General features: G+C 49.6%; 1 protein-coding gene across 1 annotated transcript in view; it reads right to left on the bottom strand.

Moving 5' to 3' along the window:
- The window catches only part of LOC141971176 (uncharacterized), a 34,752-nt gene that overhangs the window by 8,775 nt on the left and 6 nt on the right, over positions 1–25,971 (bottom strand). The window contains exons 2-8 of the mRNA XM_074928338.1: positions 24,496–24,606; positions 23,142–23,294; positions 17,486–17,619; positions 14,754–14,960; positions 11,581–11,874; positions 8,889–9,029; positions 7,182–7,715 (exon numbers count right to left, since the gene is read on the bottom strand). Coding sequence (XP_074784439.1) covers positions 7,182–7,715; positions 8,889–9,029; positions 11,581–11,874; positions 14,754–14,960; positions 17,486–17,619; positions 23,142–23,294; positions 24,496–24,606 — 1,574 coding nt within the window. The remainder of the gene's footprint in view (positions 1–7,181; positions 7,716–8,888; positions 9,030–11,580; positions 11,875–14,753; positions 14,961–17,485; positions 17,620–23,141; positions 23,295–24,495; positions 24,607–25,971) is intronic.

The following is a 25,971-nucleotide window of genomic DNA, read 5'->3' as shown; positions in this document are numbered from 1 at the left end:
CACGCCCGGGTCCCCGAGGAGAGCACAGCCCTCCGGCACACGCCCGAGGGTCGCTTGCCTGCAGCGTGGGGTGGAGGCAGCCCCCAACCTAAAGACCCCCGGGCAAGGGCACTGCCGCCCCCGGGACCGGCCGTCCCCCATCTCTGCTGAGCTGCCCCCGATGCGCTCGTCGGAAGCAAAGCACCAACGTGTGCCGGGGCCCTGCGCTGCAGCGAAGACAGCCCCGGCTCTCAGCAAAACGTCCGCAGACGAGACGCAGATGACGGACAGAACAATGCAGTCAGCACGCAGACACGGATGGACACAAACGTGAAACCTCTTATTCCACAACAACACAAGCACAGAAAGCACATCTACCCTCACCCCCCCACCCAACAGCCGGCAGAAGCAAGCGGTGCCCAGGGAAGGAAGGGAGGTTCAGCCAGTCCAACATTCCTGTGTTTTAGGAAAGCGAGCCTGACAGCTGTGGAATAATCCTTGCAGTTATGGTCTTCATGAGCACGAGGGAGTGATGGTTCGTGGGTTGGCTCATTTCAGTTGTCTGCTCCACACCGAGAAGCTGCTCCCGACCGGCACAAATATGCAGCATTTTGTGTAAATGTTGCGGGACAGAGCACTGAGGCAGCAGCAGAAGAAGCTTAGGGGAGAGTTTCTTCCCCATCCTGGGCCTGTACTGAGGGCGCGACAACCGCGTCTGGGCTTCTAACATCCTACAAAACGACGAGAAAAACATTAGCTTTACAAAAAACACGCTAAGCTTTGAGCTACTGATACACCACTGTAAGAGATTTACTAAGAGCAGCTGCCAGAGCAAGCAGAGGAGCCGGTGCTGCCCTTGACCTGGGGCTGCACTGCTGGGTGGCGGGAGCTGCTCCGCAAGGGGCGAGGGGCTGAGGGGCCGCCAGCGTAGCACCAGAACTAAGGCATTTGCAAGGAGATTTTGGGAACAGGGAAGGGGGTAGAAGCTGCCACTCCAAGGGATTTACCATCCCCTACCCAGTGGCCAGTAGCAGATACTTAAGGGAAGTGTAAGGAACGGGACCAAGTGCTGCACCCGCTGCCTCTGGCAGGGACGAGCCCGGGGACTCGACCGGGCGCGGGGCAGCAGCTGACCCACGCAGGACTCACCTCACGGGGCTGCTGCTCCTCTGGCCCTGCCAGCAGCTCCCAGGGCATCTGGGTTGCCTCCAGGGGACTGTCCTTACTGTGCTCGTGTTCTCAGCAGCTCTCCCTGCACTACCCCCCTCTCCCCTGTTGTCACAGAGGTCTGGCTGATCCCCCTCAGCTTTCACCCCGCCCGCTCTGGCCTCGGCTCCCCCTCGGCTCTGGCTCAGGGATGTTTCTGCCATCGGCTGCTCTCCAAAGGACGTTGCTCCACACAGCTCTCCCCCACAAATTCTCCCTCTTCTGTGTCCTCTCACTCAGACAGAGCTCCTACCACAACCTCTTTCCCTTCAAATCCTCCCTCCTCCAGGTCCTCCTCTCTCTCAGACACAGCACCAGCCACAACATCCTTCCCTGAACATACTCCATCTGCATGGTCATCTCCCCCCGACACCAGAATCATCACAACGTCCTTCCCGGAAAAAATTCCCTTGCTCCCTCCTCCTCTCCCTCAGGGGCTCCACCCAACATGAACTGCCTTCTGAAACCTCTGTCCTGCATGTCCTCCTCTTCATCAGAAAGCTCAATCGGTACTAAGTCTATCCCTACAAATGCTCCCTCCTCTGGGTCCCGCTCTCCCTCAGACACAGCACTGCCCACATCTTTCCCTTCAAATTCTCCCTCCTCCAGCTTCTCCTCTGCCTCAGACATAACACCAGTCACGTCTTTGCCTTCAAATTCTCTCTCCTCCAGCTTCGCCTCTCCTTCAGACAGAACACTCCCCATGTCTATATCTTCAAATTCTCTCTTTCCCAGCTTCTCCTCTCCCTCAAACACAGCACTCCCCATGACTTTGCCTTCAAATTCTCCCTTTTCAAGCTTTTCTTCTCTTTCAGACACAGCACTCCCCATGTCTTTCACTTCAAATTTTCTCTCTTCCAGGTTCTCCTCTTGCTCAGACACAGCACTCCCCATGTCTATCACTACAGATTCTTCCATCTCCATGTCACCCTCTCCCTGAGACACAGCACTGACCATGTCTCTCCCTTCGAACTGTGCCTCCTGCAGCTCCTCCTGTCCCTCAGACACAGCACTCCCCATGTCTTTCCCAAATTTTCCCTCCTCCAGCTTCTCCTCTCTCTCAGACACATCACTCCCCATGTCATTCCCTTCAAATTCTCCCTCGTCCACGTTCTCCTCTCCAGCAGACACAACACCTCTCACGTTTTTCTCTTCTAGTTCTCCCTCCTCTAGGTCCCCCTGTCCCTCAAACACAGCACTGCCCATGTCATTCACTTCTAATTCTTCCTCCTTCAGGTCCCCCTCACCCACAGACACAGCACTGTCTATGTCTTTATCTTCAAATTCTCCCTTTTCAAGCTGCTCTTTTCCCTCAGACAGAGCACTGCCCATGTCTTTCACTACAGATTCCTCCTCCTCCATGTTCCCATCTCTTGTAGACACAGCACTGCCCATGTCTTTATCTTCAAATTCTCCCTTTTCAAGCTTCTCCTCTCCCTCAGACACAGCACTGCCCATGTCTTTCACTACAGATTCCTCCTCCTCCATGTCGCCATCTCTTGTAGACACAGCACTGCCCATGACTTTCCCTTCAAATTTGCCCTTTTCCACCTTCTCCTGTCCCTCAGACACAGCACTCCCAATGTCTTTCCCAAATTCTCCCTCCTCCAGCTTCTCCTCTCTCTCAGACACATCACTCCCCATGTCTTTCCCTTCAAATTCTCCCTCCTCCAGGTTCTCCTCTCCTGCACAAACAGCACTGCCCATGTCTTTCACTTCAGATTCTCCCTCCTCCAGCCTCTCCTCTCCTGCAGAAACAACACATGTCAGATGTTTCTCTTCTAGTTTTCCCTCCTCTAGGTCCTGCTCTACCTCAGACGTATCACTGCCCATGTCTTTCGCAAATTTTCCCTCCTCCAGCTTCTCCTCTCCTGCAGACACAATACTGCCCATGTCTTTATCTTCAAATTCTCTGTTTTCCAGCTTCTCCTCTCCCTCAAAGACAGCACTCCCCATGACTTTGCCTTCAAATTCTCCCTTTTCAAGCTTTTCTTCTCTTTGAGACACAGCACTCCCCATGTCTTTCACTTCAAATTTTCTCTCTTCCAGGTTCTCCTCTTGCTCAGACACAGCACTCCCCACGTCTATCACTACAGATTCTTCCATCTCCATGTCACCCTCTCCCTGAGACACAGCACTGACCATGTCTCTCCCTTCGAACTGTGCCTCCTGCAGCTCCTCCTGTCCCTCAGACACAGCACTCCCCATGTCTTTCCCAAATTCTCCCTCCTCCAGCTTCTCCTCTCCTGCAGACACAACACCTCTCACGTCTTTCTCTTCTAGTTCTCGCTCCTCTAGTTCCTCCTGTACCTCAAACACAGCACTGCCCACGTCTTTCACTTCTAATCCTTCCTCCTTCAGGTCCCCCTCACCCACAGACACAGCACTGTCCATGTCTTTATCTTCAAATTCTCCCTTTTCAAGCTGCTCTTTTCCCTCAGACTTAGCACTGCCCATGTCTTTCACTACAGATTCCTCCTCCTCCATGTCGCCATCTCTTGTAGACACAGCACTGCCCATGACTTTCCCTTCAAATTCGCCCTTTTCCACCTTCTCCTCTCCTTCAGACACAGCACTCCCCATATCTTTCATGTCATATTCTCCCTCCTCCACGTTCTCCTCTCCAGCAGACACAACACCTCTCACGTCTTTCTCTTCAAGTTCTCCCTCCTCTAGGTCCTTCTCTCCCTCAAAGAGAGCAGTCCCCATGTCTTTCTCAAATTCTTCCTCCTCCAGGTTCTCCTCTCCCTCAGACACAGCACTGCCCATGTCTTTCACTACAGATTCTTCCTCCTCCATGTCACCCTCTCCCTGAGACACCGCACTGACCATGTCTTTCCCTTCGAATTCTGCCTCCTCCAGATTCTCCTGTCCCTCAGACACTGAACTGCCCATGTCTACAACTTCACATTCTTCCTCCTTTAGGTCCCCCTCTCTCGCAGACACAGCACTGCCCATCACTTCTCCTTCAAATTCTTCCTCCTCCAGCTTCTCCTCTCCCTCACACAGAGTACTCCCCAAATCTTCCCCAAGTTCTTCCTTCTCCAGCTTCTCCTCTCCCTCAGACACATCACTCCCCATGTCTTTCCCTTCAAATTCTCCCTCCTCTAGGTTCTCTTCTCCTGCACACACAGCACTGCGCATGTCTTTCACTTCAGATTCTTCCTCCTTCAGGTCCCCCTCACCCGCAGACACAGCACTGCCCATGTCTTTATCTTCAAATTCTCCCTTTTCAAGCTTCTCCTCCCCATCAAACACAGCACTCCCCATTATTTTCCCTTCAAATTCTCCCTCTTCCAGGTTCTCCTCTCCCTCAGACACATCACTCCCCATGTCTTTCCCTTTAAATTCTCCCTCCTCCAGGTTCTCCTCTCCCTCAGACACAGCACTTCCCATGTGTTTCTCCTCAAATTCTCCCTCCTTCAGCTTCTCTCCTGCAGGCACAACACCTCTCACGTCTTTCTCTTCAAGTTCTCCCTCCTCTAGGTCCTTCTCTCCCTCAAAGAGAGCAGTCCCCATGTCTTTCTCAAATTCTTCCTCCTCCACGTTCTCCTGTCCCTCTGACACAGCAGTGCCCACGTCTTTCCCAAATTCTCCCTCCTCCAGCTTCTCCTCTCTCTCAGACACATCACTCCCCATGTCTTTCCCTTCAAATTCTCCCTCCTCCATGTTCTCCTCTCCCTCAGACACAGCACTTCCCATGACTTTTCCTTCAAATTCTCCTTCTTCCAGGTTCTCCTCTCCCTCAGACAAAGCACTCCCCATGTATTTCACTTCAAATTCTACCTCCTGAAGATCCCACTCTCCCTCAGACACATCACTCCCCATGTCTTTCACTACAGATTCTTCCTCCTCCATGTCACCCTCTCCCTCTGACACAGCACTGACCATGTCTTTCCCTTCGAATTCTGCCTCCTCCAGATTCTCCTGTCCCTCAGACACTGAACTGCCCGTGTCTACAACTTCACATTCTTCCTCCTTTAGGTCCCCCTCTCTCGCAGACACAGCACTGCCCATCACTTCTCCTTCAAATTCTTCCTCCTCCAGATTCTCCTCTCCCTCACAGACAGTACTCCCCAAATCTTTCCCAAGTTCTTCCTTCTCCAGCTTCTCCTCTCCCTCAGACACATCACTCCCCATGTCTTTCCCTTCAAATTCTCCCTCCTCCAGGTTCTCCTCTCCTGCACACACAGCACTGCCCATGTCTTTCACTTCAGATTCTTCCTCCTTCAGGTCCCCCTCACCCGCAGACACAGCACTGCCCATGTCTTTATCATCAAATTCTCCCTCTTCAAGCTTCTCCTCTCCATCAAACACAGCACTCCCCATTATTTTCCCTTCAAATTCTCCCTCTTCCAGGTTCTCGTCTCCCTCACACACAGCAGTCCTCATAACTTTCACTTCAAATTCTACCTCCTGAAGTTCCCCCTCTCCCTCAAACACATCACTCCCCATGACTTTCCCTTCAAATTCTCCTTCTTCCAGGTTCTCCTCTCCCTCAGACACAGCACCCACCATGTCTTTCACTACAGATTCTTCCTCCTCCATGTCACCCTCTCCCTGAGACACCGCACTGACCATGTCTTTCCCTTCGAATTCTGCTTCCTCCAGATTCTCCTGTCCCTCAGACACTGAACTGCCCATGTCTACAACTTCAGATTCTTCCTCCTTTAGGTCCCCCTCACCCGCAGACACAGCTCTGCCCATTCCTTTATCTTCAAATTCTCCCTCCTTCAGCTTCTTCTCTCCTGCAGACACAACACCTCTCACGTCTTTCTCTTCAAGTTCTCCCTCCTCTAGGTCCCCCTGTCCCTCAAACACAGCACTGCCCACGTCTTTCCCAAATTTTCCCTCCTCCAGCTTCTCCTCTCTCTCAGACACATCACTCCCCATGTCTTTCCCTTCAAATTCTCCCTCCTCCAGGTTCTCCTCTCCTGCACACACAGCACTGCCCATGTCTTTCACTTCAGATTCTTCCTCCTTCAGGTCCCCCTCACCCGCAGACACAGCACTGCCCATGTCTTTATCTTCAAATTCTCCCTTTTCAAGCTTCTCCTCTCCCTCAAACACTGCACTCCCCATGTCTTTCCCTTTAAATTCTCCCTCTTCCAGGTTCTCCTCTCCGTCAGACACAGCACTCCCCATGTGTTTCTCCTCAAATTCTCCCTCCTTCAGCTTCTCCTCTCCTGCAGGCACAACACCTCTCACGTCTTTCTCTTCAAGTTCTCCCTCCTCTAAGTCCTTCTCTCCCTCAAAGTGAGCAGTCCCCACGTCTTTCTCAAATTCTTCCTCCTCCAGCTTCTCCTCTCCGTCAGACACAGCACTGACCATGTCTTTCCCTTCGAATTCTGCCTCCTCCAGCTCCTCCTGTCCCTCAGACACAGCACTCCCAATATCTTTCATGTCATATTCTCCCTCCTCCAGCTTCTCCTCTCCTGCAGACACAGCACTGCCCATGTCTTTATCTTCTAATTCTCTGTTATCCAGCTTCTCCTCTCCCTCAAACACATCACTCCCCTTGTCTTTCCCTTCAAATTCTCCCTCCTCCGCATTCTCCTCTCCTGCACAGACAGCACTGCCCATGTCTTTCACTTCAAATTTTCTCTCTTCCAGCTTCTCCTCTCCCTCAGACACAGTACTCCCTATATCTTTCACGTCAAATTCTTCCATCTCCAAGTTCTCCTCTCCTGCAGACACAACATTTCTCACATCTTTCTCTTCAAGTTCTCCCTCCTCTAGTTCCTTCTCTCCCTCAAAGAGAGCAGTCCCCAGCTCTTTCTCAAATTCTTCCTCCTCCATGTTCTCCTCTCCCTCAGACACTGCACTGCCCATATCTTTTGCTTCAAATTCTCCCTTATCCAGGTTTTCCTCTCTCTCAGACACAGCACTCCCCACAACTTTCCCACGTTCTCCCTCCTCCAGGTTCTCGTCTCCTGCAGACACAGCACCTCTCACGTCTTTCTCTTCAAGTTCTCCCTCCTCCAGCTTCTCCTCACCCTCTGACTCTTCTATCTCAGTGTCCTCGTCATCACTCTCAGAGAGGTCCTCAGCTCCCCCCAGCCCCTCGGGCTGCATTCTGCCTTCCTCCCGGCCAAGGTTATCCCCTCCCCCTGACAGCTCCTCTTCCCCAGTTTCCTGCTCTTCGAGATCTGCCTCGCTCTCCATCCCCTCCTCCAGAACATCCTGTTCCCCACGTGCCAGCTCTGTGCCAAGCTCCCTTCCTTTCCCTGTCACCTGTCTTTTAGGATGTCCTTCTGCCATGGCACTCTCTTCAGGAGCAGATTCCTCCACCACAAGCTGACCCTCTGCCTGCAGCACAGCCAGGATTTCCTCCTGCGGCAGCAAATCTCCCACCCATTCTACTTCTTCTCCTGCCTCTTTGGTGCAAAATTCTCCTTCCTCTTCAATAAAATCTGCCTCCTCAAGTGCTTGAGTTTCCTCTACCCTCTGCCCTTCTTGTGACACTTTTTCTTCTGCTTCCTGCACATCAAGTGTTCTTGTTCCTTCTGCCAAGAATGTTCCATCTGGTGCTATTAAAAAATAATAAAAACAATAGTTTAATTGAGAATTGTGTTAGTGTTAAGGCTGTTTTACAGGGTTATTATTAAAGAGGCTACCTCTCCCAAGCAATGAGGGGACATCAGCATGGTGACAAGAAGAAAGCTTGCTGTGCTACTTCTCATCATGCACCTTTGCTCTGACTACATTTCTAGTGCTGCTGTTCTGACGCCTGGCATAACTAGTTTAAGCCAAAATGCCGACGCATGACCATCTTTCAACTCTGACAGCTCTGCCTGCCCTCTGAACTATCCCCAGAGACGAGAAGGAACCTCCAGCCTCCTGTATACACTCTCCAGATGAAAGACAACACACCTTACAAGAGTGTGCTCTTAGGCTACATAGAGGAAGGAGGTCAAAAGGCTCCCAGCTGACCAGAAAAACAAACTTAGAACACCCTGGATTCATGTGCCAAAGTAAAGAACGTGCACAACTAGCAATTTAAAAACAATAGAGATGGCCTGTTCCTGCCAGCTGCTAGACCCTTAGAGGATGGCAGAAGGAAAAGGAAGAGCAGCAGTGCAGACTGAAGTCAGTTTTAACCTGTGGGTTTCTTCGCTTTTCAGACTCACTGCTGCTGGGGAGTAGAAGCTTAAGGTGACCTTCCAGGACGGCTCCCAGCAATGAACGGCTCAGGGTGCAGGGACCAGAAAGGTTCTTGGAGGGAACCAAGACCAAGCTCACTGCCGATTAGGCCAACTGCTCACCGGGGGATGAGCTTGGGAGACAAACGGGGCACAGCACGGAGATGGAGGCTGCAGCTCAGCTTCCCTCCTCATCTGCCAGTCCCACCCTGCCTGTCCTGGACATTTGCCTCCCCAGGAGCCCCCAAACTCCCTGCAAGCAAAGGGAAACTTGCTAGGCTCCTGCCTTCCACAGCTGTTTTCTTGACTGGCAGCCAGTTTTTCATGGCCTGCATTCTTTACCTAGGACCATTACAGCTACCAACAAAGCAGTTATTTACTGTGATACAGGTTAACTACACATGACTACAGAAGCCAGCGAGTCAACACCAAATTTTATACGAGTTAGGAAAGAGCAGACGTAGCGTTTGATAGACTAGAAAGGAAAGGGAAAGGGCAAGCACTTCTAGAAAAAGACTTCAGATTAATTAGATTTCATCCCTGCTCAACAGCCAACCTCACCTTCACTGGCATCATACTCCCCACTTGATACGACCTCTTCTTCCACATCTGGACAGGAGTCATCAGGTTCGGAATTCATGTGATCACCATGTCCAGCTGCCGTTGCTGTTTTCACCCGGACTGGACTGCAATCTTCAAGAACTACCACAAAGTTACAAAAGAGGAAGCCGGAAAGAGAAGCCATTAAAAAGCGAAAGGGGAGCAGAACTCATCCAGCTGCCTCAGCTTGGTTTAAAATTTGAAATGTTAGGGCAGACCCGATTGGAGCCATGTCAATCTTCACCAGCAATAATTCAGGTAGATTAAAACCAGATGGAGACAACCACGAAAAATCCAAGGGAAAATTCATGCAGGGGCATCTACTGAACCGTAGAGCAGCAGTCTTCCACAACATTTTCACAACGGTGAGATTGCTTTTGTCAGGCGGTCTGAAGGGGGGTTCAACATGGGAGCAACAATATTGTTTTATAGACATAAATTTGTTACTGTTCTATCAATACTTTTTCTTAAAAAAAAGGTCTATGTTAAGCTCCCAACTACAGTTCTGATGGTTCCTCAGTTCCCCAACTTCAGTGTGTGAAGACCTACACTTATCTAAAAATAAGTGGAGAAGTATTTTCTGCTCTGTAAATGCAATGCTTGTGATACTTCACAGTCAAGTCATACATCTGACAAAACAGAACTGGCAGTCTTTCGAAACACCGAGCCTAGGGCAGGGTGACAAACACCGCTGACAATAATTCTCTCTCTTGGGACTGGCAATATCTCCTTGTCACAAAGAGTGCAGCGAGATCAGAAAATGCGCAGCAGGAGCCCACCCCAGGTACTTCCACGCTTCTGACAGACCCTGTCACACCACCCGTCGTGATCTGCCTGGACTCAGCCTACATCTGAACCACCCCAGAGGAGCACTCTGCACCTTTTGCTTTCTTCAGCGTATACAATTTTCTCCAATAAATTAGTTCTGCACTGCTAATGACAGCACCGGTTAGGAAAAACCCTGTCAGATGGGTCTCAGCAGGACAAAACAGAACAGTGCCTATCATCCTCCTCTCAACACCACCCTGAGAATGACCCTTGGAGGCTCAAGAATGGACTGAGAGCCAATTCTTTCATTGCTCTACACTCTGTTTCTTGACAATTCTTTCCTTGCTATAGAATTTACCTAGATAACCCCCAGGTAGACGGGGACAAATCACTATGCAAATTAGGAGGTCGTTCCTATCTATCATTTTTAGGATTCAATGGTTTTTCTTGTCCTTCCTTGACCTGCACCATCCCTGAATCTCAGGTAGTCTCCTGGCAGCAGAGGTGAACAGGACTGGACTAAGGATCAAACGCCGTTACCTACTTACCATTCGGACTATCTGTCTGGATTGGATAGAGGATCTCTGTTCAAGCCTAGAGCCATGAAACCGTGTGTGTTGGATGTAAGCACACAGGAATCGTGCTAATAAAGAACAACACTCTTTTCTTAGGCCAGCTCAGGACCAGATCACTAGCTTGACACATTCCATTGATACAGCATAACATTCTGTCCTCTAGGTTTGTAAGGTTCTTCTTCAGTAGTCCTTGCTCAACTCTAGTGTTGAAGAGCCTAGTGGTGAAAGTGCCTAAACTGAAGTTTCTTTCACACAAGAGAGGGGTTCCGGAGCCAAACATCTTTGGAGGCTTCAGCATTATTCAATGAACAGCACGTTACTGTCTTTACTGTCTCAATTCTGAATGCAAACCAAAACAAAAGCAACGCACAAGACAGTCAAAGTAACCCAGCAGCAACTGCCTTGCAGAGCACTAAGCAGCAGCATTCCAATTGTTTATGCCACACAAGACTATCTTAGATGCACTGCAGTGAACTGAAAGCAACAGAAACAGAACCAAAGCCTTCTGTTAAAATAAAGGGAATGCATTCTGCATTCCACTGCAAATCCAGCACACAAAGAGACAACTGAAAATTTCATCTACCATGGCCTGTGGCTCTCCTGTACGCCAGCACCAGTGCAGACAGCTGTTCTTTTATGCTGCCTGATTTAACAGCACCCAGGACATTCCCCTGTGACCTGGATGACATCGCAAAGCAAGGGCTTACATTTTTTCCCCTTCCAGATACAATAAGGCAAAGCCTTGCTCTTGTGGCCAACCTTTTATTAATTGCCCCTTACCCATACAGGTAAGGATGAAACTGCAAGATGCCCATTTTATCAACAGTAAAAATGAGGCCTCGCACAACCATTTGATTTGCTCCTCCCCAAAAAATCCACGACACAGTGAAGCAACACAACCATGGATCAACTGACACAGTTTTGATCTTCATCTGCTGCACTGTGATTCACACAGTAATTTTTGGTTTCTTTTTGGATCATTATCAACAGATTCCCCCAACCTGGCATACAGACTCTCCTACAGGTAATCAATCACGTTTGGATTTCATAATAATTGCATGACATGCGAAACCCAGCTACTGGAGTGAAAAACAACGGTCAAAGCCTTACGCTGGAAACACTAGAAAAGAAACAATAAGGCAAGGCCACGTTCTGGGTGGGTGTTTAGCTCACAGCCAAGAGAGTATTCTAGCAGCCTGGAAACAGCCCAGAACTGCCTCCCCCGTGCTGCGCCAGGACCTGCTGTGAAGGCAGACAGGCACCCTGGCGTGCACTGGTCACCCACAGCCGGGCAGAGGGTCTGTACTCACCGCTCCCCTCGTCACTGTCAGGACCCTCCTCATCGCTGTCAGCTGCTTCCAACACGCTGCTTTCCGATGGCCTGAGATCCTCCCCATTGTCCCCCCTACTGCTTGCATCCCTTTCCTTGTCTTCCTCGAGCAGACTTGCTACTGCCACAGCCTGTTTGAGCTCCCCAGGAACTTCAGGAACCTGACGCTGTACTGATGTTGTATCTTCATCAAGAGTTCCAGCGTCTTCCCTCGCTGTTAGATCTTCTGGGTTTGTCTTTTCTTCTTCATCTGCTTCAGCCTCAGAAAGGCTCGCTGCAATTTTTGGTAATATTTTAAAATATCCAACTCATCTGCAGTGCATTACAATAACTTTGCAGGACTGCTTTTAAAAAAACCTCAAACATGGAAGCTAAAAATTCCCTAAAATATGTCAACGACTCCCATTAATTAATTAAAACAAGAACAAAGAAGCTGTGTTTGAATGGGAACTGCCATTCTAAATCAGTGGACTGCCCTGTATAGGGCCAGACCAGCAAATCAATAAAACTCCGCAATTTTCCTTAGAATTAGCAAAGGGGGAGGTGCGGAGCCCTCGCCCCCTGCCAGCTCGCTGCAGCGGTGCTGTGAGGATGCTGCCTCGCCCTGAGAAGCCGCGGAGGCGCACGCTCATTCCACAGCCACGGGCAGCAGAGCAGCGCGCGGGGCCACGGGCGGTGGAGGTTCGGCCTCCAGCATCTGCTGCCACGGACCTGAGGCACAAACGACTAGGCAGCCACCGCCTGGCAACGACTCTGGCACCTCCAGCCTGCCCCGGACTCGCGCCTCTGTTCTGACGGGAGGTACGTTTAGAGTCCCGGGAAACACCATCGCTCCCAGGCGCTGACAGGAGTACAAACAGTTCAGAGACAGAACCACTCCAACGTGCAGATTACACACTGCACCAGGGGAACTGTCAGCCATTCTCCCCAATTCACTCACTGGCTTATGGTCCACAGGGATTTGAATGCCAAGGTCCCTCTTACACGCTCTTTATTTATGTCCAACTCATAATATTGGATGCAAAAGTCACATCTGTGGCACCTCGGCTATCTGGATTTCATTCTCAGCTCTGTATGCTGGCTGAACTGACCCAAGGGGCCCAACAGCTTCAGACCCTCTTGAACACGTGTCATGATATGCTGAACTAAGGTGAGACAAAATCTGTCCACAGCACGTACTCATAAAGATCCAGATCCCATTACTATTAGCGTGTTATTTCTGCCAAAGCAGCACTCAGAGCTCACAAGAGGATTCGTGTACTGATTGCTGAAACACAGAAACATAGCATCCATGCCCAAAAGCTTGCTATCCAAAATCCTGGTCTACCAACTCTGACACACACATGCTTAAGTTGAAGCGAGTTCTTCTTTGAAAAAACTACAGGTGCAAGGCTCGGCAGATGATCTCAAAGCACAATAAATGTACAGAGCATGTGGAATTTCAGCACACAAGCAGATGAAAGCTGAAGCTAGCAACAATGAAATGGGGTCATGTTGTCTTGGAGAATTTGTAAATACGAAGAACGGAAAAGACCAGCTTAAGGATGTGCAAAAAGGCATAACTAAAAACAGTGGTGTGGAATTAAAGAAAAACGTTTTCAATCATGAATATCCAGAAACATCTTCCACTGTGGAGAGCTATTAGGCACTTTACCAATCGCCTAAAAAAATGGAACTAGTAGTTGCTGCTAATGTTGCTTGAAATATTTCCACCTATAGTATTTCCAGAGAGTCCTTCATTCAAGCAGAAAGCTCTTCTTGCCCTCAAAATTACCAATTAATACTTATTTTTCATAAATTTATTATTACATCTCAGTTGGGAGAAACCCACATCTTTTTCATCCCTTCTCTCCACCTCTTCTGTTCAGTGGTGGGGAAAAAAAAAGTAGCAAGATTTCATTACAAAGGGGGAAATATCAAAAATGAACAAATAGGAAAGAGGAATGAATGATCATCACACACTGCTAGAGCTTGAGAGGCAGCTGAGTGAAGTCACAGAGAAGTTCATAATGCCATGCACTAACAAGCAGAAAAGAATGCTTAATTGTACTGATTATTCCTGAATCACAAGCTATTTCTGATTATCATGAGAGAACAAAAATTAAGATTCTTTTTGATCGCTGCAATGCGTTTATAAGCAAGGATGTTTCAAACCTAACTGGAATTTCTGGTGGACTTTTTACTTTCTATAAAAAGACTGGATCTTTCTTGCAGCTGCAACCTTTTCACAAAGAGCTGTATTGCTTAATATTACCATTGCTTAATTCACCTAGAAATACAAATGTGAAAGTAATGTTTCCATTTAACTCGAGAAACGGTTTGCACATTAGGACGGTCAAATGTAAGGAATATGAAGTAATTGATTTTGAAAGAGCAGGAAATGGAGAAATCCTGGTACATGATGACAAGCGAGAGGCACAGAAGTCAGCTCAGGATCTAACAAAGCCATAGAGGAGAAAAGTTAAGAGAGAACTAAAACACTGCCACAAGGAAAAGGCAGATCAGTTCCGACTTACTCACGACATGGTGAATGGAATGCTGCTGTTCACTGAAGACATGAGAAATTGCCTGCGAGTTTTCCATGGGATTATTGATGAAGATAATCCCACGCAGGCAGCAGGGAGAGCTGAGCTGACGGCATCTCCTCCCTCGGCCAGCACGGGCCAGCGGTGCGCCAGGGGACGCCGCCGAGGTTCTGGCTGCTCAGGGCCATTAAAGACAGCACTGCTAAACCACCAGGAGGCACATCGGGTGTGCCGGGGGCTTCTCAGATAAAAGGGCGTATCCTCAGAAGGTGTCAGTGGTCTCGGACGTCAGTGACCGCTGACACAAAGTGCTGATCTGCCCAAGTATTTAGAGCTAATTTGCCAACTGGCTCCATCTCCATTTCTGCACCTCAATAGTTCAGCAAAGTCTGCTGTGAGCTGCCACACCCTTACACTGCCCGTGGGTTTTGCCGTATTTCAGTGATGGATGGTCGAATTAACCACAGATAAAACAGCTACCTTTTTCCAGTTCAGAAGGAATTGCATGTGTTTTCCTGTGTTTTCCCCTTAACACATGTACCAGGCACGTACAAGATGTAAAACATGCACAAAATGTAAAACATGCATCAGGTCAACTTCTCTAAGCCTCAGTATGAAATAAACTAACCTTGTTCATCGTCCTGGAAGTCACTGTCAGAGTATCCATCATCTTCATCCTTCTCACTGTCAGAGACCTCCAATGCCTTCTCTGATGCGGTTTCACTCTCCTCTGCAATGTCCAAGTCGGGTTTTTTATCACCTGAGGGTGACTCTGATGTTCCATTCGTTTGACCATCAATCTGTCTCTCTTCTGCTTCAATATCTTCATCATACTCTAAAATACAAGAATCATACGGTGAGACGGAATTCACAACTAATAAAGTTCTATTTAAGCAGGCAGAGCTTAACTTCATCAATCTCCTTTTGCCTTTGCATTTGCTCAGTCTTTTTAACGCCATGAGAGAATCTACGACCACCGACAGGAAGAATAAGAGCACATTATCATAAAAAAGCATCGTATTCCTCATAAATAGCATAGCAAAAATGCAGTAAAGCTACTGAATGATGCATCAAGTATGATCAATACATTAAAAACAACAATCAGAACGATTAGCCACTGACAGGAGTAGAAAAAACGAGAACTGGGCAAACTCGGAAATAAAATGCAAGACAGTCTCTTATGACAGGAGAAAATCCTCTTGCAACGAATAAAAAATGCAAGCAACAGAGAAAGCTGGAGAAAGGTAATCTACTGCAGCACAAAAAAAGACACATGTGGATTGACGTGGCTAATCAGCAAAGAAGTGGCTTACAAACTGAATGAATTAAATCAATCCAGCCAAAGGGTGCTGCGGAGGAACATTCTGTCATGGCACTGCTCTGGTACCTCCTTCAGCTCCCAGGTGAAATCCTCAGACAAATGAAGCTGACAACAGAATTGCCATTTTCACCCCAACACGGTCTGGATTCCGTCCCAGGCCACGAGCCTGACAAGCTGTAGTAGCTGACAGACAGCTCTGCTCACATCTGTAGTAAAGACTGGCCCCACGCGTACGCATTACAGAATCCTCCCCTGCCCAGCCAAGCTGCAGCGGCTGCAACCCCAGGCACCAGCGCGTAGCGATGTCAGTGATTTCCCTGTGAAATTCAGTAATTCCTCTGCCACCACCAGCTCACTGCGCGTGCAGCAGAGAGGCAACAAACCCAACTGTGCCGGAGAGCTGCCACCGCTGACACACCAGCTGTCTGTCCCTCGTGGCCATCACTTCTCACCTTTCCCATTTTATTGCCCACCCCTTCTTCTTTCGATCGGTGCTTTTAAAATACTGAAGGGACAGATGCCAGGGACAGAAATCAAGAGTACCTGATGCAGAACCAATTAGGCAGATAAACGGTTACCCAGACAATGAGAATTAAGGGAATAAGGAGATTTTTTTTTTTCTGTGTTCAAAATCACTTGCGATTCCAACTGCATTGTTGGAAGTGAGGCCTCCTTAGGCAACTGTCAGAAAGGTGCCCCCCTGCTGAAGGAAAAAGGCTTGATTAATGCCAAACACAGATCCAGGGGGACTAATGAGGAAGCTGAGTAGCAGCAGCACTGCAGAATTATGAAAGTAAAAATAGGAATAGGAAGTAGGAATTTAGATCCCTCTCTAAATCTGACTCACTCTGAAGAAGCCTTTATCATAAGAGCTGAGCCCACCGCCTCTCCCGCGGGGGCAGGCAGAGTCCCCGACAGCAACAGGGACCGGCCCGAGGTGGCACATCCTGGGCGTGCAGGTGGAGCTGCCACGCACCGTTTGATACCAGAAATATTGCATTGGCCTGCCACAAGAAACGCCCCTCGGGCAGACTTTCAGCAAGGGCAGCCTCTCTCCGGTCTTTCTTTTTAAATCTGCCGACAGAAAGGAGGTGGGCCTCAAGCAGAGGGGGAAGGTCAGCTAGCTACAACAGGCAAGGGGAGCGGTCAGTAAGGGGAAAGGACGATGGTCCGGGGGGGTCGGAGCAGAGGAGGCACGAAAGGAGGGCTGGTAGGCCTGGGGCAGAGGAACAAAGGCTCAGACAAGCCAGGACCTGGAGGTTGGGGCAGGTGTCCCCTGAGCGGTGCCTGGGGCACTGTGGTGGAGAGGGGGCGGGAAAGAGCCTTAGGGAACAGAGCCCTGCACGGCCCCTGGCAACAGAGGAGAGGAGACCAGAACACTTCAGCTAGCGCTGCATCTTGCTGACCTTTGGCTGCTACGTGCTCTTCCCACCTTCCCTCCCCTCCTGCGCCCAGCACTGAGCCTCCCCCCTCCCCAGTCCGTCCTCCCCTGCCACCCACCTCGGAGCAGGCAGCAGCACCTTGCCCACGGCCTGCCCCTGCAGCCGCCATCTTCTCTCCACTCCCCCGCACTGGAGCTCCCCTCAGACTGGCCGTCTCCCTGCCCACACCCACCCCGGTCCCTCCTCCTGCTCTACCTGTCCTCGCCTGCTGCCATTCTCCCCCCTCACGGCTGTCCCTGCGCTGTGCCCCACTTCCCTCCTGCTTTCCCATCGCCCTCAGGCTCCTGTTGCAGCCTCTCAGACCTTCCTTACTCACTTCCTTGGCTCCGGCAAAACCCTCTCGTCCTGGTGCTTGGCCCAAAGAAGCCCCACTGACTTTATCACCCAGACACAGGCATCGCCACACTCCTCGCACCAGGTGTCCTCAGAGAGGAAGCCCCAGGCAAAGGCCGAGGCCCGCAATCCCAGACCCACAGAATCCTACTCTCCCGTTTTTCATCCCCTGCTTCTCTTTTTGTCCTCCATAGTTTGGACATTTGCTTCCACACATGGTGAGATCACTAACACTGAATCTTTCTGTTCAATGCTGCTCTTTACCTGGCTCAATGCACACTCCATCTCCAATGCACACTCCATCTGCCCCGGAACCCACAGGATTTTCCTCACGGTCCTCCTCCATCTTTTTCTTGGGAGGCACTGGCTTGTTGTCCAGGCCCATTGCAATAATGCACCTATAAAACAACAAGGAGAATGGGAAGGTATCATGTTTTTCTTGGTGTGAACAATGGAAGGGCAGCAGGCAGTCAGCTGTTCAGCTCATTATCAGCACTGAAACCGGGTACCCATCTGCCTCTGTGTTGCCACTCAGACCCCACGGTTACTGATAACCACTCCCTTGGAGAAGCACCCTGAAGTTCTCAAGAGCTCCACGACCACAGGTACAGTTCTTCCTTGAAGGAGAGTGACACTGTCCCCACTTAAAGGTGACGGTTGAAGTATAAACTGACTAAAATCAAAATGATCAAAGTGTCCATTCATTCCAAGCTACGCCAACAATGATCTGTGAAGATACAACCACTGAGAAGGGCAGGCAAGTGCCAAGGCAGACCCGTGCTGGATCCTGATCCTGCTGCAACACCCAGTACAGTGATAACTCTCGTTTTGGTTTTTAATTTGTCGGCTCGGTCTAATAATGGCGGGGCAAGAGGCAGATTGAAACTGAATTCTTTTCACTTTCTGTTCTGGTTTTCCTACCCAACAGAAACCCAAACAGTTGGAAAACAAAGCATTTTGAGTGACCTGTGAGACTGCTCCTCTTGTATAAAGAGGAGTGGCAGCCTCTGTCTCATGGTTGGGAGGCTCATCTGAGAGACCAGGGCTCCTGCTCCTGATTTCACGTTACCCGCAGACACGGAGAGCCACCCTACACCACCCACGAGGGTCGGGACACTGTGCTCTATGGAGTGTGTCGATGCAATTCTGCAAGCAGAGGGTGACATTGAAACCAGAACTTTCACCGTAGCTAACCACAAGTCTCTGGAAAACCATGTTTTCTTCACAGACAAGGGTGTCTTAAAATCTTTCCCTCCCCCAAAACTGCTGTTTAAAAATAAATTACCCCGTTCTCACAATCACAAAGAAAACGCCCAAAACGACAGTTAAGTCAGCAGCGCTCTGCGTACTTATTTCACCAGCACTTTCACGAGAGGCAGGCAAGGGGTGTAAGTGTGGCACCCCCTGGCCACCGCTCTGCTCAGGGATGAGGAAGAGCTGCAGGGTGCCAGAAAGATGACCAAAGAGGAAACAAGGGATAAATTCAAACTACTGGGCTGCGAGGTCCTTGTGAGCAAAGCACACTCGTCTCCATACCTGTAGCAGGGAGATGCTCCCTCCACACTGACAAATCTGAAGTATCCATGTCTGCCTCCCACCGTGGAGGGCCTCCGGTGTCTGTACTCACAGCAGCAGCTCAATCTGTCCACTGTCAGCCCGTTGAGAATAAAGGTGAGGCTGAAGGGGAAACCTCGGTGCCTCCTTGAGATGAACTGAAAGGTCTCTGCGGTCACAGAAGGGATTCAAAGAAGAGAGGTTATGCTTTGCTGCCAGGCTGTTGCAATCGTCGTATCTCACCTGCATCACCACCAGAGCACCCAGCCCTCTGAGGTCAGGCACTCTGGTTCTCGGGTACATTAATTAGTCGGTAATACCCCACCTCCTCCCCACACAACAGCCGCGTCTCTCTCCAACCCCAGAGTGCCAAGCTGGACACCCCTGTGACAAGCCACTCCGTTTGGGCGCTCACAGCCACAGCAGAACAGAGAGCAGAGCCTCCCATCTCCACAAAATTAACTCCGCCCGTGCCTTACAGGAGTGGGCATCGTGCACAGGAGGTTTAGGATTCCTGGCACGGGCCCACCCGGTGCAGGGCAGCAGCATGTCAGAGCCCCCGCAGTGGGACACACCTGGCAGGGGCAGCCGAGGCTCCAGATGAGCACAGCTCAGCACCAGCGGCTCTGGGCCCGCACGGATGCGGCTGGGCTCAGGGAACACCGGGCACCGGAAAGATGCTGCTTCTGGAGCCGTTCCAGCTGCTCTGCAAGGCACTGCTTGGCATCCAGGCGGGAGGGCACCGAGGCGGCCACCCTGCTCCCTGCCGGGGGGACGGGGTTGTACCCCCTCTACACCGGTCACTCCCTCAGGCCTGTGAGTGGGGCTGGGGACAAGAGGGGCAGGCACAGAGGACACAGCGGGGAGCCAGCCCAGCAGCCCCGTGAGCTGATCCGCGGGCACGCCGCGGTGCTCCCACAGCCTCGGGGACGAGCGGGAGCGCAGGGAGCTCTGCACCATCTTCCCACGCCCGCTGAAAACGCCAGCACAGGGGTTCTGTGAGCTGGAATGAGGGGGTCATCGGTGGAATCACTCCTCCTCACAAGTGACAATGTCCCAGCCATTGCCTCTTCCCAGGTTCCCAGAACACAATTCACCTTCCACTGGTGCTATGGAATTGCACTCACGTCAGAGAGATGGGAGTTGGGCTCCCCTTATCTACTTTTCCTTCTGGAGTAATAAGCAACATGCACCGATGTACTGTGTAAAGCCAGAAACAGATAACCCCTATTTAAGGACAATCTGCTCCTACTACTACTTTATTAACCACACAGCTCTATATGAAATTAACCTAAGCTACAGTATTTTGCTAAATTAGTTCTCTAAGTTTCTTCCACCATAATTTGCAGAAGTCATTCTAACCTCACTTTCAATCATGAAACAGTAGATCCAGATTTAGTGTGGAGGTAGATGGTATAGAAATCCCTGGATGCATATACCTTGACTGAGCTCAGCTGAAGTAATTTTGATACCACACCAACTTTTTAGCAAAAAAAAAATACATGATGTCACCAGAATTGATATGAATTCTTTGACTCTTCACCCTCACCTCCTTCCAATAGGTTGCCTTTGTAGACACAAAGGTTTTCTCCTCCACAGTGCTGCTGATAGACTGTGATTTCACTCCTCTTATCAGCATCCTTGCCCAATAAATGCAGATTTCTTCCCAGAAAGGCCATGGTGATACATGGGCCGCTGTGTACCCCGGACCTGAAGACTACTCCAGAATTCTGCAGCAGGAAAGACACAAAAAATGCATTCAGCTTCCAACTCTAACAAAAGGTGAACACAAAGAGCATGTACGTGTGGCGTACACTTGAGGCTTCCAGTCTTTTAAGATGAGCCTTGGGCTGCTTAAATTGGAAAGTGCTTTGTAACATGCAGAAGGGGAGGAAAATGTTTCAAACTGAAAATCCACTGCATCTAATTGCCCAAAATTGCAGGAACCGTGACCCGTATGGTCCCCCCTAATCCAGGGTTCCTACAATTCCCTTTTACAGGAGTCAAAACTGGCTGGAGATGTAGTATAACAGATGAAGTTTTCACACCCTCAAGGCATTTCCTATATCCCTCTGAAGTTATGGTACCAGATATGGTCACAGACAGGATCGGATCGACTAAACCAGAAGGCTTTAAGTAAGAGTTCCCATGGTTTTTCTGCTCAAGCACCCTTTTTTCCCCCAGCTGATGAAAAACACCAAATGTTTTAGTATATAGAGAGATGGGTGGCACTTACATTATATATATTCTATATATTAACTTTATATATATATTTATAATATATATATTTTAGTTATGAATTTTATTTCTTTCAAAAATTTGGTGAATATTTATGCAAACTAGGTAAACACGTCTTTCAACATTAGGCAAATACACCAACAAGGAAGATTATATACCTGTCCATAAACAGAGAAGTAGAGAGAGCTGACTTACCATCCTTGGAGGTACCTCTGCCTCACTGGGTACAGCGACGGGACGCAATTGTCTCCCTCTGGTCACCCCAGTTCTCACTGTTTTTCCACTTTTTTGCTGGGGTGGAGGTGGTGTTGGTATCAGACCGGTGTTAATGATGGAAGATATATTGGTCACGTATTTTACTGTATTTGGTCCTTTTATTTCACTCCTCTCCTCCTGTGAAAACATTTTAACAAGGTTAAATAGGTTATGCAAAACCAGCCACCGAGCGCATTGAACCAACCATGGTTTGACGGCTCTTTACACCTCGTAAGACACACACTTCTACAACAGTTCCGTAACTCGGTGCATGCACTTTTGTTCATGAAAAGATTTATGTGCTAAACATTAGGCAAATACACCAACAGGGAAGATTATATACCTGTCCATAAACAGAGAAGTAGAGAGAGCTAACTTACCATCCTTGGAGGTACCTCTGCCTCACTGGGTACAGCGACGGGACGCAATTGTCTCCCTCTGGTCACCCCAGTTCTCACTGTTTTTCCACTTTTTTGCTGGGGTGGAGGTGGTGTTGGTATCAGACCGGTGTTGTTGATGGAAGATATATTGGTCACGTATTTTACTGTATTTGGTCCTTTTATTTCACTCCTCTCCTCCTGTGAAAACATTTTAACCAGGTTAAATAGGTTATGCAAAACCAGCCACCGAGCGCATTGAACCAACCATGGTTTGACGGCTCTTTACACCTCGTAAGACACACACTTCTACAACAGTTCCGTAACTCGGTGCATGCACTTTTGTTCATGAAAAGATTTCTGTGCTAAAACCCTTTCTTTTAATTTGCAAAGCAACCGGCAGCTGCTTGGGAGCGTCACCCCCATAGGTATATACAGCACTGTGAGCCGGGTACTGCTTGTAACCGTGCAGGGTTCTGATCCCCAGCAGACGGAACCCCACGGCACTGCTGCGCTCCCTCCGCTGGCAAGCAAGTTCCAAAGCATCCCAAAGAGTCTCCCGACAGTAACATCATTTGGCATCAATTACACAAGATGTGGTTCAAAACGCTTCTCTCCCATTTGTAGTGGAGGTCTAGTCCTCCTTCAGGATGAAATGCAAACAGGCCCAGGGCCCTGAGGAGCAAAAGGCACCTCTAGAGAATAAATTCCGCAAACGCCGCGTGCTCTGGCTCTGAGCTCTGCGTCATGTCTGCATAGCCTGTGACTGATCTGGCTGTTTTGGCAGCAGGGAGCATTAAGTAGAAAGTGCCAGCAAATTCTTGGAGAAAGGATCGTGCCCATCACAATACAGAGCAAATGCAGGAGGGAGCTATTCGGCCAGTGTCTGCCAGGCAGTGGTCACAGCCCCATTCCAAAACACCCCAGTCCCGTGGAACTCCTAACACAAAACCAATTACATCATGTTTTTCTAGGACAGAAGTCCAAATCGCACCTGAAAGAAACTGTGTATGTACCAAGATCATGTCTGGCTACTCCAAAAAGCTCTCATTCTCTGAACCTGACAGTGTGACTTAGCAGGAGGAATGGTAAAAATAAATAAAGGAGGTTTTTTGCTACTTTGCAGCTGTAGATGAAGAGGAAAACTTGGAAGGCTGTGTGAAAATATTCCCGAGTTCTTGGTGTTAACCAGGTGGCTGCCTGCCTCTCTACATAACAGATAGTCTATGTGGAGGGAGAAAATGATGCATGCAGAGGTTTTATACTAAAAAAGTCTCCACATTTTTCCTCACTGTGATCAAGAACTGGGCATTAGACCAGTAAGTCAATGTCTTGAAAATTAAGGGGAAGTTTGAAAGGAGAGCTTAATAAAAAGCTGATCACCCTTTGGAAGGCATGTTGCCTGCAGTATACAGTTCTGGGAGCTGTAGTACTAAAGCAGTGTTATAAAGCTGTCCCTACAATTACATTATTTTCAGAATGAAATATGGCCTCACCCTGCCGGCAGGCTGTTGACTGACTTGAGGTGCCGGGCACTTCTTTTTAGCTGTGGAAGTATTGACAGCCCCCGCTGCAGCACAGAAGGGAAGTGGTGGGAAATGGAGTGAGTGCTGCAGATCCCCTGGCGCTGCATGTGGTCGCCTGGAAGTCTAGAAAAGGAAAAAGAAAACAGCCACAAAATCTCAGTGTATAGTTTCCAGTGCAGAGCAGCACCATAAGTAAAAAAAAAAAATAAATAAAAATAAAGCATTGATTGTGATATTTGGAAGTGATGAGTGGTTCTCAGGTACCTTCAGGATATTACATTTTCTCGTCTGCCTCTGAAGAGCCAGGCCCCTTTAGGCATCTCTCACTGAGCATCCAAATACTGGAGCATCCAGAATAACTCTTGACCATAAATCCAGGTTTTGCTACTGTCTCTTCACAGTGCAGCCTTGAAGCAAACACGTGAGCTCGCAGGCACGCCCAGGAACGCAGCCGGGTGCTGCCTTTTGGTGCCTTCAGCACACGCACGCTGAGAGAACGCACCACCAAAGCAGACCTACTTTTGTTCAATACTCTGCATTTTTATCACGTTATTAGTTCATCTTTTCCTTGTATACCCTTCAGAACACCAAGTCAAAAAGCTGTTCATCTGAGTTAACTTGCTGCCTTACAACAGGCAGACTCCCTGGATCGGTGCTGATGCGATGATGTCCACCATCACACATAACCACAGGCCCAAGTGTCCTCTTCCTGGAGAGGAGGTTACCCAGGACTGAAAATCTCACTTCAGTCTGCACCCACGATCATCACTGGAATCGAGAACCAGTCAAAACTGAGCCATATATTTGACCTTTGACCTTAGACGTTCGTATCATTATTTTTCCAGAGTACATTAACATTCCTTCTCTGCCTGTTAACAGAGAGGAAGAGGTTTCTGAGCCAGAGCTCCGAAGCACGGCCTTCTGGATGAGCTTTAGCCTTACTTCACCCCTTCACCTCTGTTTTCTAAGAGGCCTCCATTGCTCTCAGGGTTTTAGAACGCGCCTACAGCCGTAGCACCCATTAACAATCCTTAATGTACTGACACCGGCCTAGGCTTGGGCGACAAGGCAGAGAAAAGGGAAGGATTAAAGCAGATTTATCACAAAGATTTTTGTTTCCTCCGTTCTGATGTGCCATTCCTGCAGCATCGGCTTCTGCAGACTTCTCTTTAATGACACAACCCTGCAAACAGGAGGTCGGCCCCAGGGGATGGCGGATGGGGCAGTCAGAGCTCTAGACTAAGCCCAGACCTCACAGGCCTACGTGCACGCCTGCGCTGTGTGTGCTCACGCCAGCGCCTTCGGGGTGGCTGCTAAAACTCACCTGTTGTCGGGAGCGACCAGCGGCTTCTCTGCCAAGGGGAGGGAAGAGCCCACGATGATTTCTTGTACCGGCTGGTGGGTGCGGGAAGTGCCTAAAGCTGGCTGGTTCCGCCTAAAAGAAGAGAAATGTACGTCTCTGAGGTACTAAATTGTGGGCAAGAAGCAAATCAACATTGGCCTGCCAGCCCTAACAGCCATGTCTGAGCCTGCCTGCCAGCTGTCTCTCACTGGACAGCTGTGACACTGGGACGCCTGCTTAAGGAAGGAAAGGAAATCACGGGGAGAAGGAGAGAGACAAGGGAAAAGACCTGTTCCCACCTCTGACTCATTTCCCTGCAGCCCTCTCCAGCTGCTGATCCTCCCAAATGCAATTCATCTGCCTGTTTATGCGGATCTCCTGATTCTTGGCTTGGCTGAAGCGCATCTGCCACTTCCTTGCTCTGGCTGATGCCCCTCCCTCCCTTTTCTTTCCAAAAGCCCCACGTTGGGCTGACGACCCTTCTGGAGACAGACAGCTCTGTCTCCCATCCTCCCTTGCTCAGTCATCTGTCTTTCTCCTTTTCTTTCAGGTTAGCTACTCAGCCGAATTCACTGAACGTATGAGCTGAGGGTTAAATTACACTGCCAATTGCAGCCAGGTTCCTGTGTCCCGGCGTGGTACCGCAGCAGAGACACAGATCACCCATCTGCAGGTGTGTCGTGGTTCGAGCCCGCCGGCAGGCAAACGCCAGGCAGCCGCTCACTCACCCCCCGCTCCTTGGGCACGGGAGAGGGAATTGGAGGGGTAGAGGTGGGGAGACTCAGCGGTTGAGACAAAAACAGTTTACCAATTGAAATGAAACAAAACAACAATAATAGAAAGTAGAAATGGGAAATGCACAACCACCTGCCACCGCCCGCTGACTGATACCCAGCCTGTTCCCAGCTGGTGATCCCGGAGAAGCCAAGATCCTGAAAAAGCAGTCCTGGAAGCGAGAGAGAACAAACCCCTTCCCAGCCAACCCTCCTTTACATCCTGAGCGTGACGTTGCACAATGAGGAATGTTCTCCTGACCAGTTTGGGTCTGCTGCTCTGGCCATGGCCCCTCACAGTATCTTCTGCACCCGCCCATGGCAGGACAGGGGGAGTTGGAATGTCCTTGATCTCCTGGCAGCAACTGCACACATCCCTGTGCTATCAGCATTCTTCTGATACCAAATCGCACACTGAATCCAAACACAGCACTACTCTAGCTACTAAGAAGAAAAATTAACGCTGTCCCAGCCAAAGCCAGGACAGCAGGCGTCTCCCCTATGCTCCTCACTGAAGGAAGCAGTTTGGGGTTTTGTTCCAAAATCACCCAAGTCCAGACTCCCTTCACAGGCTGCCTTAGTCACGGCTTCCACTGGGGTGACTCTGCCAGCAGGACTTCAGTCAGTAAACAGTGCAAGTACCACAGCCATCGCTGTCTGTCATGAAAATCTCCTCCTTCCTTTA

This window comes from Athene noctua, chromosome 28 (assembly GCF_965140245.1).
Source record: "Athene noctua chromosome 28, bAthNoc1.hap1.1, whole genome shotgun sequence".
Taxonomy (NCBI): Eukaryota; Metazoa; Chordata; class Aves; order Strigiformes; family Strigidae; genus Athene; species Athene noctua.
The sequence above is the reverse complement of the archived record's forward strand: the minus strand, read 5'-3'. Positions and strand labels throughout refer to the sequence as shown.